General features: G+C 22.8%; 1 protein-coding gene and 1 non-coding gene across 2 annotated transcripts; one reads left to right on the top strand and one right to left on the bottom strand.

Annotated features, from left to right (window-relative positions):
* Positions 1-324: 324 nt before the first annotated feature.
* Positions 325-9,073, bottom strand: LOC145844296 (neurocalcin-delta B-like). Its single transcript, XM_082951686.1, has 5 exons — positions 8,954-9,073; positions 4,449-4,572; positions 3,055-3,207; positions 706-792; positions 325-425 (listed from the first exon to the last, which is right to left on the bottom strand). Exons 1-5 carry the CDS (start codon positions 9,071-9,073, stop codon positions 325-327), a joined length of 585 nt encoding a protein of 194 aa, XP_082807812.1.
* A 9,774-nt stretch (positions 9,074-18,847) lies between these two features.
* Trnap-agg (transfer RNA proline (anticodon AGG)) lies at positions 18,848-18,919 on the top strand. Its single transcript has one exon. It is a non-coding gene; the product is annotated as a tRNA-Pro (tRNA).
* Positions 18,920-19,382: the final 463 nt, after the last annotated feature.

Genomic DNA, 19,382 nt, shown 5'->3' with positions numbered 1-19,382 from the left:
AGACTTTTGATAAAATGATTAAACAAACAAAGAAATAGTTGTACCCGTTTAAAAGTATTTTAAGTTAAACTAAAAATCAAAACTGTAATGAAACAACATATTTTTTTTTATTGATTTGTCAAAATTACAATTACTAATACCAATTACAAATAAAAAATAAGTATAGATAAAAAATCACAATGTTTGTATTAAGTATAGAACACTCGTTATACTGAAAACAAAAATTAATTCTAAACAAAAGTAATAGTTTAAAGTTGACCCAGATCGCACACGTCGTGAAATGACGTCAGTTAGTGACGTAGTGAAAGAGATATTACATCACAGCTAATGGTCTGATGACATCATAGCTAGCGGTTGCTCGATTAACTTTATCAGCCTTTGATCTTTTTTCACCCCTTTGATGAACTCCGCCACCGTTATTCTTCCTGTATGTAGTTATTATGACGTCACAACTAACTAGTTTAATTAAACATTTAACTAATAATCTTCATGTTGTTAAGCATCAACCAAGTAGATGCAAAAGGTGTACTTTAAAAGGGTAAGAAAGCTAGTGTTATTTATGTATTTATATTACAGGAGCCCTTTTTAAATTGTATAAAGCTAATAATATTTCAAACCATCCTTTATAACGTGAGTAATTATATCAATATTGTCATATAATATTTCAAGTTGTTATAATGTACATAAAATATGTATAAAATTTACCATTCATATCCGTGTCAATTCCGTGAAAAGCTTCAACTCCGCATTTCAATTGTTCCGGTTCACTGACTCCATTCATACTGTATACCGCTTGATTCAGAATAAATAAGTTAATTGTTATTATTTGTAATAATTAATAAAAGTGGTAGTAGTTATACAAGTGTTATAACTTTAATCTTAATATTAGCTGTCGTGGTTCACTGACTCCATTCATACTGTGTACCGCTTGATTCAGAATAAATAGGTTAATTGCTATTGTTTGTAATAATTAATAAAAGTGGTATTTTGAAAAAGTGGTATAGTATTTGGATTATATAATTATAAATAAATGTTACAAATTTTTAAACGTATAATCAAACTTTACAGGTTATTGAAAACTTTGTCAGCTATAAAGTGATCGTAGTAACAATACTCACGTAAAATTCTGAACAATTTTTCAGTTTATAAATTTAACTATTTTGAAAAATAAATTTACATATATCCAAATAGCTTTTAATCAGTTTATTAATACTTGAATTAACCTTAAAGTCTTAGACAATTTTTTGAACAAAAAGAGCATACAAAACTAAAATCAACATTTCAATATATTTTCCCATGTTTTTTATCTACAAGAAAGTTAGATTTAAAAATAACCATTAAACTTAGGTTAACCAATGGTAGTTTGTTTGTTTTTATATTTTGTTGTTTACTGTCTGTAAAAAATATTAAAATTAATTAGTCTTTTAAAGGTTTGTCGGAATGTAATTAAAAAAAAAAACAAATATTTATAGTAACATTAAACATCGCTTAGCGTGTAAAGATAGACATGTTTTCAAATAACGCAAATCTAACTTTTTTTCTTTTGTTATTCTTTTATAAGCAAGGTTGTATAAGTTTTCGAAGTTTAAATATAATAAAAATGCGGTTTTTTTTTTACAAATTATCTTTCAGAACTTTTAAATTTTGATGTGCCTAAGAGAGTTTAATTTTAATTGTTTTAGGTTTTTAGAAATTCTGGACAGTTAAAGTTCAGACAGTTTACCCGTATAAATGGGAAAAAACCGAATTTTCGATTTACTAGTAGAATTTAAAAGTGAAGTTTAAAAAAACGTAAATTACAAATAATCTGAAATGTAATCCATTATTTTTTTTTATCTGATGCAAAAGGTTTTAAATGGTGAATCGTGAACTGTTTAACGCAAACAAATAAATTTTTTTTTGTTTTTAGTCTTAAAAAATCAGATAAGTTGAAAACTCAAGGTTCTTGTTGTTAGTTTTTAAACACTTAACTAACTTGTCAAATAAGGAAGTTTAAATTTAATCATAATATATAACATTAAAAAAATAAAACTAAAGATTTTTGTCAACTATTCATATTTCTTTGTTTTGTTAAACTAAAAATAAAAACTTTAGTTTTGTTTAGTAATTGTTATTAGTATAAATAAAAAAGCTTCGATCCCGTCTGCACTTTTATTAAGATTATTTTATTATTACTAAGGTTTTTTTTTCAACTAATTTTTTTTTCATGGTTTTTTAGACTTTAAGTTTGATACTTAAAACAGCTGCCAAAAATTGTATTAAAAACTTGTTTAAAATACATAACAAAGTATATCATAAAGACAAGATTATTTTTTTTTTGATTACTATTTCAATTGCTAACGTTTTTATCAAAAACATACGCTTATTGTTGTAATTTTTAATAAGTTAGTGCTCCTTGTAAGAAAATAATTAAGTTAGTAATGTAAAAACAAATACTAGTCTAAATAACAGCTTGTACAAGCTTAAATAATCTTTATAGTTTCTTACTTCATGTTAAATAAGACATAAAATATTAAATTAAATTGAAAATGAAATGTTCATGATTTAATTTAAACATGTTTATTAAGATTTTAGTATTTTTGAAACAAGTAGTTTAAAACTCATAATAAGTTGTTTTAAGTACAAGATGTTGATAGCCTTCATAGCTAATACTATCTTATCAAGAGAATACAATCCGTCTTTTTTTTGATCATATATAATAAAACAGCCAAATAGTTGTGTACATTTTACTCCAGAGATTGCAATAAAAGTTATCGACTTAATAATAAGGAGAATAATATTTTTAGATTTCCAAATATCATTTTGTTTGAAAATGTAATTCATAAATTTAAAATAAAAAAACAGTTAATGAACTATCAATATTAATTACCTTCATAGACTCCTTCATTTCATCCAGTGTAATTAACCCATCTTTATTTTGATCATACATGTTAAATAATAAAATAATTAAATAAATACTAATTACCTTCATAGACTCCTTCATTTCATCCAGTGTAATTAACCCATCTTTATTTTGATCATACATGTTAAATAATAAAATAATTAAATAAATACTAATAACCTTCATAGACTCCTTCATTTCATCCAGTGTAATTAATCCATCTTTATTCTGATCATACATGTTAAACGCCCAGGTCAATTTCTCGTCTAAGCTTCCTCGCATCGACATGGACAATCCACAAATGAACTCTCTGAAGTTGACGTATCCTGAAATTTAATAAGTTTACATGTTTATATTTTTATTATTTTATTTTGTATTTACATTGTCTGAAGTTGACGTATCCTGAAGTTTTATATGTTTATATATTTATTCTTTTTTTACACTGACTGAAGTTGACGTATCTAGATAGAAAAATAACTAAGTTTAATTTTATGTTATAATAAATACATATTTTTTTTAGTTTTCACATTTGTAAACGAATCCTATTGTAAAAATTTATTTAAGTTTTTTAGATATTGGCTAATTTTATACAATATTCATTAAAATTAACCAATCTTTAAACGCAAAAATAATTTAAATATATTATTAAAATAAATAAACAATAAAAAGTTTTCATCAAGCTAAATTAAAAAAATTGACTTCACTATAAATTAGATTGAATCCTTGTAAGGTAGTTACCGAAATTCAAAATTTGACAAAAACTATAAAAATAAAATATCAATATTAATTGGCTAACAAAAACAATCAGTTAAATATAAACTATATAACAGTAAAAAACTTAACCATTACAACTAAAAAAAAGTATTACTCTTTGTTACCAATTATTACTTAAAACTTATAAAATTATTTGAGATTTTACTATATTTTTTTGTACACTACTAGCTTTTAGTATTCTTAACATGGTTTATAAATTTAAATCGTTGACTTTTTTTCTTCGAAGAATTTTATAACTAATTTACCAATATTTTATAGCTTATTAATCGTATCTATTACTAACAATTTTAGCAGTTAGGTTATTTAACAAACTAGTAAAGTTTGCAACAGTTCCGAATTTAGATTAATGTTAAAAATTCACCATACGTTATATTTGAATTTAAATATATCCTCGTTTAAAAGTGACTCTATGCAACATAGGTACTATATTAACTGAATATTTTGAACATATGCTGCAGGTAGCCTATCTTTAAATCCCATCTATTGAACGAAAAATGCAAAATTTTGTTTAGCTTAAGCCTCAAAGTATTTTCAACGTTGTTTATTTTAAAATAAAGGTTTTAATACATGTATTGTTTTTTTTCTATGATAAGTTCATACGATTATCTGAAATACTTGTTTGAAGCCAATAATAAAAACATTTGTATACTTTTAAAGTTTGTTTAAATAAGTTATGTTTTACGTTTCAATTAGAGTTTTTAAAATTCATTCAAATCATCATTTTATAAATCTAAAGTAAACTTGTTGGTTATAAACTTGTTAATTTGATTAAGTACTTTAAATTGACCCTAACCATCATTATTGAAGTCAAAACTTCTGAATACGTGTCGAGTATATTCTTTTTCACACTTTTTGTTCATATATTTCCCCAAAAAATCTTCAAAAACATCCTGACCCATCAAGCCGTCTACAGATTGCTGTAAAAGTAAATAAAAGTGTTATTTTTTTTAGTGTTTGTTTATTGTAAAAATGATACTAATTGTTATTAAAAAAAGATTAATGTTAAATCTTGTAGTTAAGATTAAATTTGATAGTCAAAACTTAAAATTTATACTAGTTTGTAAATTGTGTTAAAAAACTATTAAAATTTTTAGTTTTTAAATTAATTGTAGAAAAAATAAACAGAAAAGTAAATTAATACTGTTTTCTATTGAATAAAAAAGGCTGTATTTAAAATAGTGTTTGTATGATAAAAGTTGATTACTAGTAAAAACATATACTCTCACTAAGTGTTTCTGTTTTTTAATAGTTTCATTTCTACTTGCAATATTGAAAGTAACAGGGTTAAGAATAAATGAGACAAAAACTTTCAATTTGACTTTTAAACTGCAGTTTTGTAAATTTTACGGTTTTTTGGTTAACGCTTACGGTAAACTTAAACAAAAGCTAACTAATGAACATACGTTACTTGTTAGTTTAAATAAAATAGTTAATTTTGGTATAAAAATAGTTTTTACTTAAGAAAAAAAATTCTAAAGAGTTTTATTTGTTTCAAGATTGCAAAAATTAAAGTTATATTTAAGTTTTAATCTACTTCTGCTTTTGATTTTATTTTTAAAGTTAACTTTTATAAAAAAGCAACCATCTGGTTTAGATAATAAAAGAAGTACTAAACACTAGCTAGAAGCTAAAACTATTAAAAAACACTAAAACTGTCATAATATTGATATTGTAAATTGTTTAACTATATAAAACAATTTAATTACCTGCTATAAAAACACTAGAGTTATAACTTAAGTAATAAATCAGGACATTAGATTTTCTTCTTTAGTTTTTAGTTTTAAAAATTTTGCAATTTAGAATAAAATTTTATTAAAATGCAAGCTAAAACTAGGTACACAAACATAAAATTAACACTTCAGATAGCTTAAAGTGTATTTTGTCGGCATAAAATCTTCTAAATACTAGTAGTGCGTAAAATTGCGGACATAATACAAAGCGTAAAAAATAATTTTTTATTTAATTTAATGTGTATTAAAACTTTAAAATCACTTTTCAGCCAATAATACTTTGTCAAAGTTTTCTATCACTTTTGAAGTAATTTAAAGTAAATTACAATGTTTAAAACTTTAATTGAAAAAAGTTTGTGTTTTTTGTAAAGTGAGTTACTTAATTAAAAAAACATCCTTTGAAGCTTTTAAATTTTATGAACCTATATTCTATAAAGTACACTAAGTAAAACTTATATATACTATTTAATGTGTCATTAATTAGGCTAAGTCTCTAAAAACAAGCCATGTTATTTTATTAGCTGCATTTTGAACTTAGTCAACTCTGTGTAAAACGATCTTTAAAGTCTGTTTAAATAAAAAATCACTTTATCCTTAATAAATATTGATAGACGTTTTAATTTAAGATTTATTTGTAACAACCAGTATAAAATGTATAGTTATTTTTCAAGTTAAATTAAATTAATTGTGTTTGTGAAAAACTTGAACAGTCAAGTAAAAAAAATATAATTAATCCATTTTAGCTACTTAGTTATTAAATAAATAAAATAAAACTAGTGTGAGTATTTATGATTTAAAAGTTAAGTGTGTTTTTGTGTCTATGTATGCTTTTATTTAGCTGTGGTTTTTTTGTTAAATATTTTGATAATAAAAACATTAATTTTTTTTTCATTTAATTTTTAAAATGTTATAGAAGTATATTTAAAGTATTTAAAATGTAGTTTTTGTAGAGACGGATAACTTTTTCAACTTTAATGTATTTTTAAGCTTTTTAAACACTTACTACAGTGAGTTTTTACATTTCAACTCGTTATTTTGGTTCATTTTCGATTTAAGCAAACTAAACTTTATTAAAGTAATAAAAATTATACTCAAACTAAAAATAACAGTTTAGCTCGTACAAATTTGTTAAAAGTGTAATTCAATGCAATGAATAATAATTTTTTTTTGGAAACAAACAATACTTTAGCGAAAAATCTATTTAGAAACAAAGAAATTTACAATTAAAACAGTTTATAGAAAACATATGTTTCTCTAAACATGATCTAAACATCTTAAAGCTGTACTTTTTAAAATATTACCACATGGTTTAATTATAGAAAAGCACGAGTGTATAAATCTAGATTAATCTATTTTGGTTTTAAACAATAATTTAACCTCTTATGTTTTCTGATTTAATTAAAGTCAGCTGAAACGCTATTAACTTAATGATTAATTTTTTAAATTAAGAGTGCTCATAAATGAAACCAACTGAAAACATTTTTACTTTCATCTTTTATAACATTAATCAAACTAAACGTATATTACAGTAAAATATTTTTTAGAAAACTATTTAACATATATATTTAATATACGTTAAAACATAATTGAATATTTAATTTAAAGTTGATCTTTTAGTTTTTGAAATCATAGAGTGCAATTTATTTTATTTGAATACATAAAACATTTAACATTTAAATTTTCACCGCAACAAGCCTTGTGTATAAGTTAATTGGAAGTTGCTACATATTAAGTGCGGTTGTAAATGAACTTTAAATAAATAATTCTGGTATTTTGGTATTTAATTAAAAACTCGCAACTTTTATAAAAAACATAAAGCTCAAATTTCCAAGATTGTTCAAACTACTCAGTCTTAAATACGAGAAGCTTTAAAAATAATTAATTTAAATGATAATCTTAAAAGTAAAACTAATTTTAAACTAAACAAGTCAGTTATTTTTACTAAAAGATTTATCACAAAAAGGTGAGTGTAACTTAGAAAGTGCATTCAGTTTTTAGCAAGTCTTGTAGTTGGTTTAATTATAGTTCGCTTTTATTACTGTTTAGTATGAACCTAACAGACAGCCATCTTTCAATTTGCATAAAATAAACTTGCTTTGCTTTTCAAATGTGTTTGTATTATTATCTTAAGTTTTGTAGTTAAGTGAGCTTTCAATTTCAAAACTTTACTAATCAGTTGTAGATGGCTTATTAAGTTAAGAAACAACCAAGTTTTATGGTTTGCATTGGTTTTATTGTTAATTTTTTTTTAAACAGGTAAATTTATAACTAAAATTCCGAACAGATGTATAACTATCTATAAAATTTAACTTTGTAATATGATCATAAAGTGTGATTTTAAAAAAATTCAAAATTTAAGTATAGAAAAAAATAGTTTGCAGGTTTAAACTATAGACCTTTCTAATAATAAATTTTATTTCTAGTCAGTTACCTTAGACCAGTGGTCGTCAAGCTGATTAATGCACCCTAAATTGCAAATAATATATACGGTGCACCCCTAGACTTAAGTAAGTGCGCCAGAGTAGTGTTTAAAAACATGTAAACATTTTAAACTGTTTTTACTAGGCCTTAACATAAATCTCTGTGCCTTTAGTTGATTAAAAATATTTTATTTTACATTAAAATACTCTATAAACTAAACTGAGAATATATACTTAAACTAAACAGTCGAACTTATCTCCATTATATACATTTTTTGTTAAATTAAGCATATTTTAACAACAGCATTTTACCGCTCAGATCTTATAAACTTGTTTTTATTTCCGCAACCCCCATTAAAAATTAGCACTCCTAATATACAATGTTAATAATAAATGTTTAGTTAAGTTAACTTTATCAACTTTTATTCAGTGATTACTTTTTAAAATGAGCTATTAGGGCTGTTATTAGCTTTACTAATAAACTTTATCGCTTAAAAATAATAAATCATACAATTTTTTTATTTACGTGACCTGAAAATTTCATGCACCCTAAAATACGTTTCGTGTTTCCCATATTTTCGTGCACCCAAAATAAATTTCGTGTACAACAGTGTGCACCAGTGTACATCTTGACGACCACTGCCTTAGATTAAAAACACCAGTTGAAACCTAAACAAAAACTGTTTTAACATTTCAACATCTAAAAGTTATCGTAGTTTTTGGAGGTAACTCTAACTAAATCATATTTGAATCTAATATTTAGTATTAAACCATGAATAGCTAGAATAATATCTTGAAAAAAAATAATTGCACGAACCTTAAGTTAAAGTGAGGTTTGACTTGTTTTTAAGTAAAACAAATATTAACTTAACCTTAAAACAATAATTAAAAAAAAATAAAAGTTCAGGACTACATCAAACCTTGAATATTTTCAAATACTGAATTTGCTATTACACAGCAGAGAAATAAAAAAAGAATTTTTGAGAAAAATAACAGTTTTAAAAACTAATAAATTAGTAGTTTTTTATATAATGTTTTTCAAGAACAGTTTTTTACAACTAATATGTTTTTTAACATGCGAAACATGATAATATTTCTTCAACTGAAAAATTTGTCAGTATATTCATTAAGAAAAATAATAATCTAACCTTAGCAAAATCTTCATAACAAGATAGTATTTCTTCAATTGAGAAATTTGTCAGTATTTTAATTTGGTGGGCTTCTTTATCAGTAAGAGGTCCTACATGGTTAGATACATTTCCTCCCATTGTTTATTATTATTAAATTAATTATTGTGTTTATTCTGTATATTTAGGTAATTTTTACTGTCTGTTACATTTGTTTTGTTCATATTAAATTAACAAAATTAAACTGATGCTAAACTGAAAACTTTATAATTTATCAAAAATTAAGTATTAACTATTGCATTGTTTTTTAATTGTTTGTTCGTTATAAATATGTCTACTCTAACTGTTCAAAATATAGTTTTAATTGTTTGCTAACAAAAGATCCTAGTGAAGTAACTTCACTGAAATATAAATAAAAACAAATTATAAAGGAAGAATAAAGGAAAATTACTGTAAAATATGTTTTTATTTATGTGTACTCTATAAATTTACAAAAATTAAATATAGCTAAATTTAACATATAATCTGGTAGAGTGTTTTACATAGTTATCAAACGTTAAACTGTTGGGTTTTTCGTAAGCTGTAAAAAATAGTTTATTATATTAATATAACTATGTATATTCTGTAAGTTAAAATTAAAATAAAACTAAATTTAGGATAATATCTGGTACAGTATTTATCAAGTTGAACACTAAATTTTTAATCTTTTTATGATCTGTAAAAATTAGTTAATTTCTTGTTTACTAAAACTTACGTTTAACTGAATATTATGTAATTTATCAACAATGAAGTTCTAGATGTATAATTTTTTTCGCAGAAATGTTAAATAGAAATTTTTTTTAGCTAGTTTTCAAGTATTTTACAAGCTGTTAAACTTATTAAATAAATAATATAATACTTGAATCCAATTTTATTAATCCAGCAATAACCTTATAATTTAATCTCGTATAACTGAAAACATAATATAAAAATTATTCTTTAGCTAAGAAATTGTACAAAAGATATACTTTTTAAAAGGTTTAAAACATACATTCATTTTTTTATTTTGACTAAACACTACCTATTAGTTTAAAAAACTTTTAAATTTCAATAGGAGGAAACAACTCATGTAATTATTTATAATAAAAACTTCACTTATTTCACATCAGACAACATACTAAATAAAAGTTTTTTGTCAACTTAAACAAAACAAAACTAAATTTTGAAACTGTTTCTTATATACTACTACACAGAAGTCATACTGAGAGCATTCCAAAACTTCATATAACTTCCGTATAGCATATAGTCCTCATAACACTTTTGTCTGAACTTTTTATGCTGTTTTCAATAACCGCAGACAGCAAAAAGTTTAGTTGTTTTTATGTAAGTGTGAAACTGTTTAAAAATACTTTACTGTAGTGTTCACCTAGTATTAGTTTTATTTAAACTTCAACCCTTCTGTAAATATATCTTGCTACTCAAAGATGTCTAAAAATACTCAAACAGTACAGTAGCTTATAGATGATTTTCATTCCAAACTTTTGTAAAACTTAAACATTGACCTAAATATTTAAGTCAGTAATTTGTTTTAGCTTCACCTTTTCAAAACTAAACACTTATACTTTGTTATTTATCAGCAGATGCGCTATAGAATTAATTTTAAGCCGTCTCGCCGCAATCTACTTCGATTGAAACTTGAGTGAACTTTGCACTTGAAGTTGAAAGCTGTTGAAAGCCGTGGCAGAGTTCAATTGATTTACCAGGTTAAACAAATTAAACTTGAGAAATACATCAAACCTGTAAATAGTAGCAGAAAGTGTAAACAAAGGTCAGATAATTTATACACATTTACATAATCTACGTATTAAACAAAAACTGTGTACAAAGTGCATCAGGTGTTTTCGCTAAGCTTAATTATTTGTAGCAAGTCTATCTGCAATTAATGAAACAATTATTTTACAATGTTAAGTATGTGGTTACTTTCTATTGGGAAGCTAAGTTAATCTAAGTATAGATTATTTAACTTTTTAAGTATTGCCTATGCATTTCTGTTTAGACTTTTAGGAAGTCAAAAATTTCAGATATACTTACAATGTTTTTACATTATAATATGTTTTTAAAATATTTATCAACTTTAATTGTAATTATATTTGTTAAAGCATCTAAACAAACAAAAGTTATGATTGTTTATTTTTAATCTTTAAGTAAATCTTAAAAACGCATTAAAAAATATAAAGAATAAAGACTTGTTTTAAATAAACGACATCTATTTTAGTAATATTATTTTATTAAATAAAAAATTATGCATTTTAATTAATTAGATAAAAACAAATTACCTTTGAAACTTAAAAATCTTCTCAAAGTTAGAACAACTAAAACACAAAGAAAGAGTTGTTACAAAATATTTTCTTACAGCATTTAATTTAATGAACTTTTTTTTCAAAGAATACACTAGCGTGTCTGATCAAATCAACAGTCTTTTAGAAATGTTAAAACTTTATTAATACGCTGTAAATAATGTAGAATTAAACTTAATGTACTGAAAACAACCTGTAAAAATATTAACACATATATAAAAGACCTTAATTTAAATATTAAAAGTTTCTGTATTATGCATTAATCAAAACTTAAAACAATAACGCTTTTAATGATGGTTTCATTATTTATTCGAAATCAATTACAAGAACATAAAATCTGCTTTTTCAATTAATCTTTTGTTATATGCTTACGTAAAGTTCAACGTATTTTTTATTAAAAGTTAAAAACAGACTGATATTTGTTTATACGACGGTTTTTGATTGTTTTGAAGAAAACAAACTTACATCAACATACGGTTATTGTGACGTAGTAAGTTAATTTTGTACTTCATCAAACGTAAATGACTTTTTGAAGATTTATTTATATATTTTTATCTTCTAAGGTAAATACAATACCAAAAGTTAAAAAGAAATTTGTATTTAACTATGTTTTAAAATCCTAAGTCATTATTAACATTGTGAAATATGTTTAATTAGAAACTCTTGCAGTATAAGATTTTTTATAAATATAATTTACTTATTTCAACAAAAAGAAAAATCTTTGACAACTTTGATACTTTATAACAAAAGTTCAACTCTAGAGATTTGCTTATACAAGACTGTTTTTATATAAATATTTTATTAATAAAAGTTTTATTTTACTACACACAAATAAAATATTCAGTTATACTTTTCTATCAAAACAAAGTTGTTCAAAAACAAAACATTTGTTTACTTGTTTGAATTTTTAGTGGTCTAAATGTTTTTCAATATTTTAACTAATTCTTGAAGCTTAAACTGAAACAGATAACAAAACATAAAGTTTACAAATACTTTTCAAATTTTTTATTGCAAGGTTTTATGGCTAGTAGTAATTGTTATAACTTTTTAAATTTTTTTTATGTGTTATATGTTTGAGTAATAAATAAAATGATTAATTTAAATACAAAAAAACTACATTTATTAAAAATATCATTAATACGATGCTAACAAGCACTACTTTTTACAACTGAAATAATGATTTTTTTTTAAACAAAATAAAACATTTCCTTTTATAGAGTATTTTACATTCAAAAAAATATCTATATATTTTCTTTATTTAAAAAAAAATAATTCTGTTATTAAATATTTATATGTTACAAAACTGTTTTAACTAAAATATTACATTAAAAACTCGAAATAAAACTTCAGAATTTACCAAAGCTAAAGCTAAATCTTAATACATTAATATTAAATTTTAATGTATTTAACCTAGAGCATGTTTATGTGCAATGCATTATAAGTGATTGCTCAGAATAGATTTAGAATAAATGAAAGCATTGTTTAAAAGCATACCACTAAGTGAAAACTACGATTTCAACTTAATGCAGAAAATCTTAATATTTTAAAAGGTTGCTTGGAGCAAGGTAATGACAGATTTTCAATATTTTTTGACATAACTTATATATATTCTTAAATACATAAAGTTTTTTCTAGCTATAAATTACTTTTTATTTATCAATAGCTTTGCTTATCTAAGTTCTTTCTTTTTGCATAAAAATTAATACTTTTAATACAATTAACTAACCGAAGACTTTAAAGTTCTAAGAATAAAACTTATTCAGCGACTACAATCTTTTTTGTGGCTAAAGTTTTAATAATTTTTATTGCATGTTTAATAAAACAATGTTAAAACAACAAAACTATTAAAACAAACTACAACAGAACTCAAACTAAATACATACATTAGCTTCTAACAAACAAACTAAAAGTTTTAGAAATTTCTTTATAGTTTTAACGCATACAAATTATACTTTTCTAACGCAAAATTTTTATATCGTGCTAAAAACAACAACTCAAAAGATCTACTTCATAATATTGCAAGTAAATAGTTTATATGCACTTTAAAAATGTAAGTATTAATTATGGACTTAAAATGAGACAAAAAAAAGTCTTAAAAAAAGTAATAAAAATTGAATATGTCAAAAATTTTCAAGATGTCATTGAATTTGATATTTAAAAATAAAAATTGTTTGTAATTATAAAACTATACTTTAGAAACAAAGCATGTAAACTTTTAAAATTATAAAATATTTGTGTTTAAATATTAACAAAACTTATGAACATTTTTACAGTAAAATTAATAATATTTTAAAGTTGATTACAAGTTTTAGGACTTGTTTTAAGTAAACTTATCACAGTTAAAAGCTACACGTTTTGCAATACACGTGTTTTTTTTCAGCTTTGAAATTTTACATCTTTAACGATCAAAAATTACTAAGTCATTGATACCATACTTAGAATAAAAAATTAAATTGAGAAAATTTCAAACCAGTTAAAGTTGTTATGTACAATCAAGCAAATATTGACTGTTTCTAAAATTTTATAAATATCCTTTAGTTTTAAGTATCTAATAAACATTAGATATGTAATGTAATCTAAAAGGTTAACATAAACTTGAAACTAGAAGAAACAAAGTAAATTCAAAGTAATCGAAACTACTCAAACTTCTACTATTACGCTACTGGTAACGTTTCTGCTAAACAGTGAAACTTTACAACAACTTTTACGCATTTTATATTGAGAAAATAGGTTCTCTTTACTGCTACACAGCGATTGTATGAAAATAGTTTCAAGAAATTACCAAAATATCTTACAACACTATTGATAAGTAAGATATTTAAGCGCTAAAATATTACATAAAAACCAAAGTTTCGATTACAAAATTCAACTTGTTTTTTAAGTTATTGTAAACGCATACAAATCTATGAAAATATTGTTTGAAGTTTCTTACAAACTATTTTTAGTTTTACAGACTGTATATTTTCAGTATAGACCAGACTTATTTATCCTTAAAATATTAAAGACCTTCTTTCTATTATCTACAACTGTGATTAAATCATGTGCTCTAAAATTAGTTTCAACTTGTCTGTAAATAGTTTAAAAGTTAATTTTTCACGCACTAACAATTTTCAAAAATTCTTCTATTTAAAACATACGTTTTTAACGCAAATACTATAGCCTCGAAAGTTTGACATTTTAAGCTGTGGTGCATTGAACTTTTGTATAGCTTACAAACTTATTAACCGTGAAATCTATGGAAAACATTTCAATTATTGTATTGTGTTTTTTACCGCGTTTTTGAATAATAAGTAGAACATTAGTTTACTTAAAATAGTTTTTGAACGACAACTTTTTAGTTTAAAAGTTTTCTGAAGCATTTAATAGACTGTATTGTGTATTGTATACTTATACTTGTCTAAAATAAATTTAAGTTAATCATGTTTTATATATTTTTGTAACGTCCATTTATTGTGTTTTATACAAATTAATATAGTGTAAAAAACTATATAAGAAGTAACTTTTAAATTTTTGTATTTTTCTTTAAAATGTTTGTTTAACTAAAATAAAATATTAACATCAAATTTTTAAAAATGTATTTTAGAAATGCTGGATCTTTCTAAAAAAATTTAGCGTTATCTTGAAATCTATTTTCAAAACCTTTTATATTAAGTTATTATTTGTACATTTTGGCACTACTGTATAACATGTAAAATTAACAAGCGTGAAAATTTAAAACATTTCTAGTGTAAACCTTTTTTAAACGTATTTTTTTTTCACCATATAATAAATTTATTTGTAGACTTTTATAATTTTGTATATTAAGATAAATAGATATTTTTAATTAATGTTTGTTTGTACTAACTAAATAACACCTAATTATTGACTGTATTTATTTTCACGTTTAACTAAACTGTGTTTTTTAGTTTTTGCTATTTTATGCGAACCGCTTACCTTGTATTTTTTTGTTTTTACTAGAGTATTTATAATAGTTTAAAGAATTTTTTATTAAAATTTTAACGTAACATATTTGAAAAGTAAAAACTAGTTTAGACAAAAAGTTCTAAATTACTATATATTTTTTAAGCCTAAATCACAATTGAGTCTGACTGCTTTAAAATTAAATTATTACTAAACAAATAAAAAAAATACTTACGTTACAAAATTATAGACTGCCTACTTTTGAAAAATATTAATCTTATAACTGTTTTAACTATTTAGAATTGATAACCATTTTTTAGAAATAATTAGTATTTTTTAAAAAAGTAAATTAAGTCCGCTTTGTTAGATTTAACATTTTGAAATTTTTAGTGACTTTTTATAAAAAACAGTCTAAACTATTTTACAGTTTTTCAATCAAGCTTTAATGGAAATAAAAACTACGATACTTAAGTATTTACTGAAGTTTATATAAAAAACTGAACAAAATGTTAAAAAAATGTTGTTGAATTTCTAAACTAAAATGCCAGTATTCACATATTTTTTGTACATCAAAAAAGTATACTACAAGCGGCATACTATTACATACTGTACACTTCTAATAGTGCTTTAAAATACTTTCTACAGCCTGACATACAATAAATTCTATCTTACATTAATTCTGTACTAAAATTAAAGTACCAGGTTAGTGAAGTTTTTATATAAACAAAAAAAAAACTGTGAACAAAGCTTATATAAACTTATAAAATAAAACGTGTTTTGTTTACCTTCGATAATAATATTATTACGATAATAAAACGTTTTTTGCGTCAAAAACTGTTAATTTATTAATTAAAATTTCTCTATAATTGATAACTATTTTTCTGGCTTTGAAGTTATAAAATCAAGCTTTAAACTAGTTGATCTACAACAGATAAAAATAGTTTTGAAATAACAATTATATTTTATTTCAGATGCTAGAACCTTTCAGCTTAATTAGTTCATATTGAAAACATTAAAAAATCAATTAAAATTATAGTTAAATGTCTTTTAAGGTAAATTAAATGTCAAGTTAAGCATGCGTAAGTTTAAATTACATTTTCAACAATTCAAAACACTAATTTAATTCACAATTTTTTTTTAAACTTATATAATGTTCTTTAAAAATTCATCAAAATATAAAGTTAGTCTTTGAAGCATCTTATACTTGTCACAATGTTAATTTAGAAATGTTTACAACATCAAATTAAAACATTTGTTTGAATATTTTGATGTTGTTCACAAATCTATCAACTGATTTTCATTGTTTTTCTATATTCTGACAATTTAAACTTTTACTTTTTTTTTTAATTAAAATAAGTATTGTATATTTACAAACTTTTTTAAATAAATCTGAAGAACACTATAGACAATTTAAACAAATACTTTAAGTTGTTTAAAAAGCCACTTGTTTATTAAACAAGTTAAGTCAACTTAAAGTTTAAAAAAACTATTTAACCATATGAAATACAAATTAATATTCAAAACCTACTACTTTTTACGTTTTAAAATAACGTGCGTATAACATCTATAAAAAACACGTGTTTCAACAAATATTTGAGTTTTAACCTTTACAGAAATCTAATTTAAATACCTACTGAATGTCAGTTAACCATAGAAGTTAATTAGTGTTACTTAATATTGTGTTCGAAACACTATAACTTACAGATTCCTACATATTACAGTTTTTAATATTTAAAAACTTTATGATAGATCTTGTACTTATAAGAAGTTCTAAAAAAGATTAGAAAAATAAAACTTGTACAAACTTTTAAGAATTTGATGTAAACATTTTTTTGATTTTATTATGAGTTTTATAACACTAGTAAAGAAATTTTAGTTTAAAAAATATTTTTTTATTAATTTAAATTTTGTCCAAATAAACTAGCTTAGTAAATCTAAATAAAAAACTTAAAATATCCACGACAACTTTTGATTATAAATTTTTGTCATTAACTTAAAACTTTTACATTTTATTTAAATTAGCATAAATTACAAAATGCTTGTTTAGTCAAATAACTGTCTTTTGATTTTTTATCATTTGTCAATTACTTGCTACTTGTTTATTTAATTTTATTTAGTTTAATTTATTTAAATTTTTTGACTCATTGGTTTATATTTGACAATTTTATTTAAATAACTAAGTTTATGGTCGTAAGTTGAAAAACTTTATTGGTAGAGGTTTGAACTGTAGAAAAAAATTATTTCAATTAAAACTAAGTTCTAATTGCAATTTTTTTTAAAGAAATTAATGAAATTTTTGAGGGCTGTATCAAACTACCAAAAAAGCTGAATTACTAATGTTTTTATTAACATTTTAGTTTATAATCATTTAAATAAAGCTCTAATTAGATTATGTTAAATAATTATATTTTATTAAAACTTAAACTTTAGTTTAACGTTAAGCTTTTAATCAAACTTTATACTTTAAAAAAGTCGAAGTTTTTTTCATTTTTATTTAAAAAACTGTTTAATGCACAAGTGTTTTTGTGTGTTGAATAGTATGTATTTTTCAAGTCTAATTTTCTTGTATTTTAAATTAAATAATGGTTAAAATAATAAACTTTTAAAACTGTTTGAGGTTTTTAATAACTAAATAAATTATTGAATAATATACTTTTTATAAAATAATGAACTATAGTAAAACTATAAGCAAAAGTTACGAAGTTTACTTCAATATTTTTTTTACTTTTTACAAACTTTTTATAAAAGTTTTGAAACGAAAATTTTCAAGATTTTAACAAAATTCTATAGTGGTTAAATGTTAACAACACAAGTGTTTACTTTTTTTTATCTAGAACTCAGAAATTTCACTGATTAATTTAGGTCTTCAAGAAAGAGTTAACGTAAAATGTTGTAAAAATTTGTATACATATTCAAAAGTTAAAAGCATAAATAACAAAAAGTCTTGAAAACAATTTCTAAGTATTAAGACACATTTTTTTATAATTAACCATTTACAACTAAACATAAATATAGAAAATTCATAAATCTGTAAAAATATACAAAATACAAACACAAGGTAACTAACAAAACTAAGTTAAAAAACAGGATAATTAAAATGAGGGCATAAGGCAGTTAATAGTATAATGAAGACAAACGTAGGTGAACACCGTTTGTGTTTGAGATTTAGAAATTTTTATCTAGAGACTTTATTGTCTAATCAAAGTTTGCTTATTAAGTATATATTTAATTTAAGTTAACACAATTTTCTACAACATTATAATACCACTAAAATTTCTTTACTTTAAAAGAGCAATACTTAATATCAAAACTAGAGTACTAAAGTAATTTTAATAGTTTTTAGCTACCTACTAGAACATATTTTAAAACAAACTAAGCACACCTTTGTTATAAATACTAATTCAAACAAATTTTAATTTATCTTTAATATTTTATTGTATTTAAATAAAAATAAATGCATAAAAACGCAGTTTAACAATGTTTCTAATAAAAATTATTATATTCGACAGAATTATTCTAAATATGGGTATTTTTTTTATTTAAGATTTTAATTAAGTTTTAAGAATATTTTATGACTTTTATATAAACTAACGCTAAGAAACAACGTTTTATAAATGCTTAATGAATTAATCACTACATATTAAGATATATATAGCGTTTTATTTCGCTGTTAACAAGTGGCCCGTTGGTCTAGGGGTATGATTTCCGCTTAGGGTGCGGGAGGTCCCGGGTTCAAATCCCGGACGAGCCCTCAATTTTTAGCTTTTTACTAAAGTTATATATTAATTATCAATAATAATTAAACAATTTGGTTTTAGTACTGGTTTAAACTAAAAAGTTTAAACATAAGTCACTAATTTAAAAAAGGTTTATTAATTAATTTCGTTTAGCTCTTTTTCAGAATAAACTTGCTAAAAACTGATACTAATATAGTGCAAATTTAGTTATTATATAAGAAAAATTCCCAAAAACTGAATCTTTAATCATAAAAACAAAAAATGCTTATTTAAAGTACATATATTGGAAGTATGAAGTACTTATTTGACATTATGTATTTGTATGAAATACTTATTTATGTATGTATGTAAATTTATGTTTATATTCAACCCAAAAAGTTTTTTATACATCAGGTTTTTCGTTGTACCTTTAAAATTTACATAGTACATATATAATAAAACGAATGTTTATGCACTGCCTTGGTTTATTACCTGGTT

Source organism: Thalia democratica, chromosome 9 (assembly GCF_965202585.1).
Source record: "Thalia democratica chromosome 9, ktThaDemo2.hap1.1, whole genome shotgun sequence".
In the NCBI taxonomy this organism is placed as follows: domain Eukaryota; kingdom Metazoa; phylum Chordata; class Thaliacea; order Salpida; family Salpidae; genus Thalia; species Thalia democratica.
The sequence above is the reverse complement of the archived record's forward strand: the minus strand, read 5'-3'. Positions and strand labels throughout refer to the sequence as shown.

Coding starts and splice junctions, on each gene's coding strand:
- LOC145844296 (XM_082951686.1), bottom strand. CDS start 9,073: ATGGGAGGAAATGTATCTAACCATGTAGGACCTCTTACTGATAAAGAA. Junction 793..3,054: donor GGAGTCTATGAAGGTTATTA/GTATTTATTTAA, acceptor TTCTGAATCAAG/CGGTATACAGTATGAATGGA. Junction 426..705: donor AATTGACACGGATATGAATG/GTAAATTTTATA, acceptor AACTACATACAG/GAAGAATAACGGTGGCGGAG.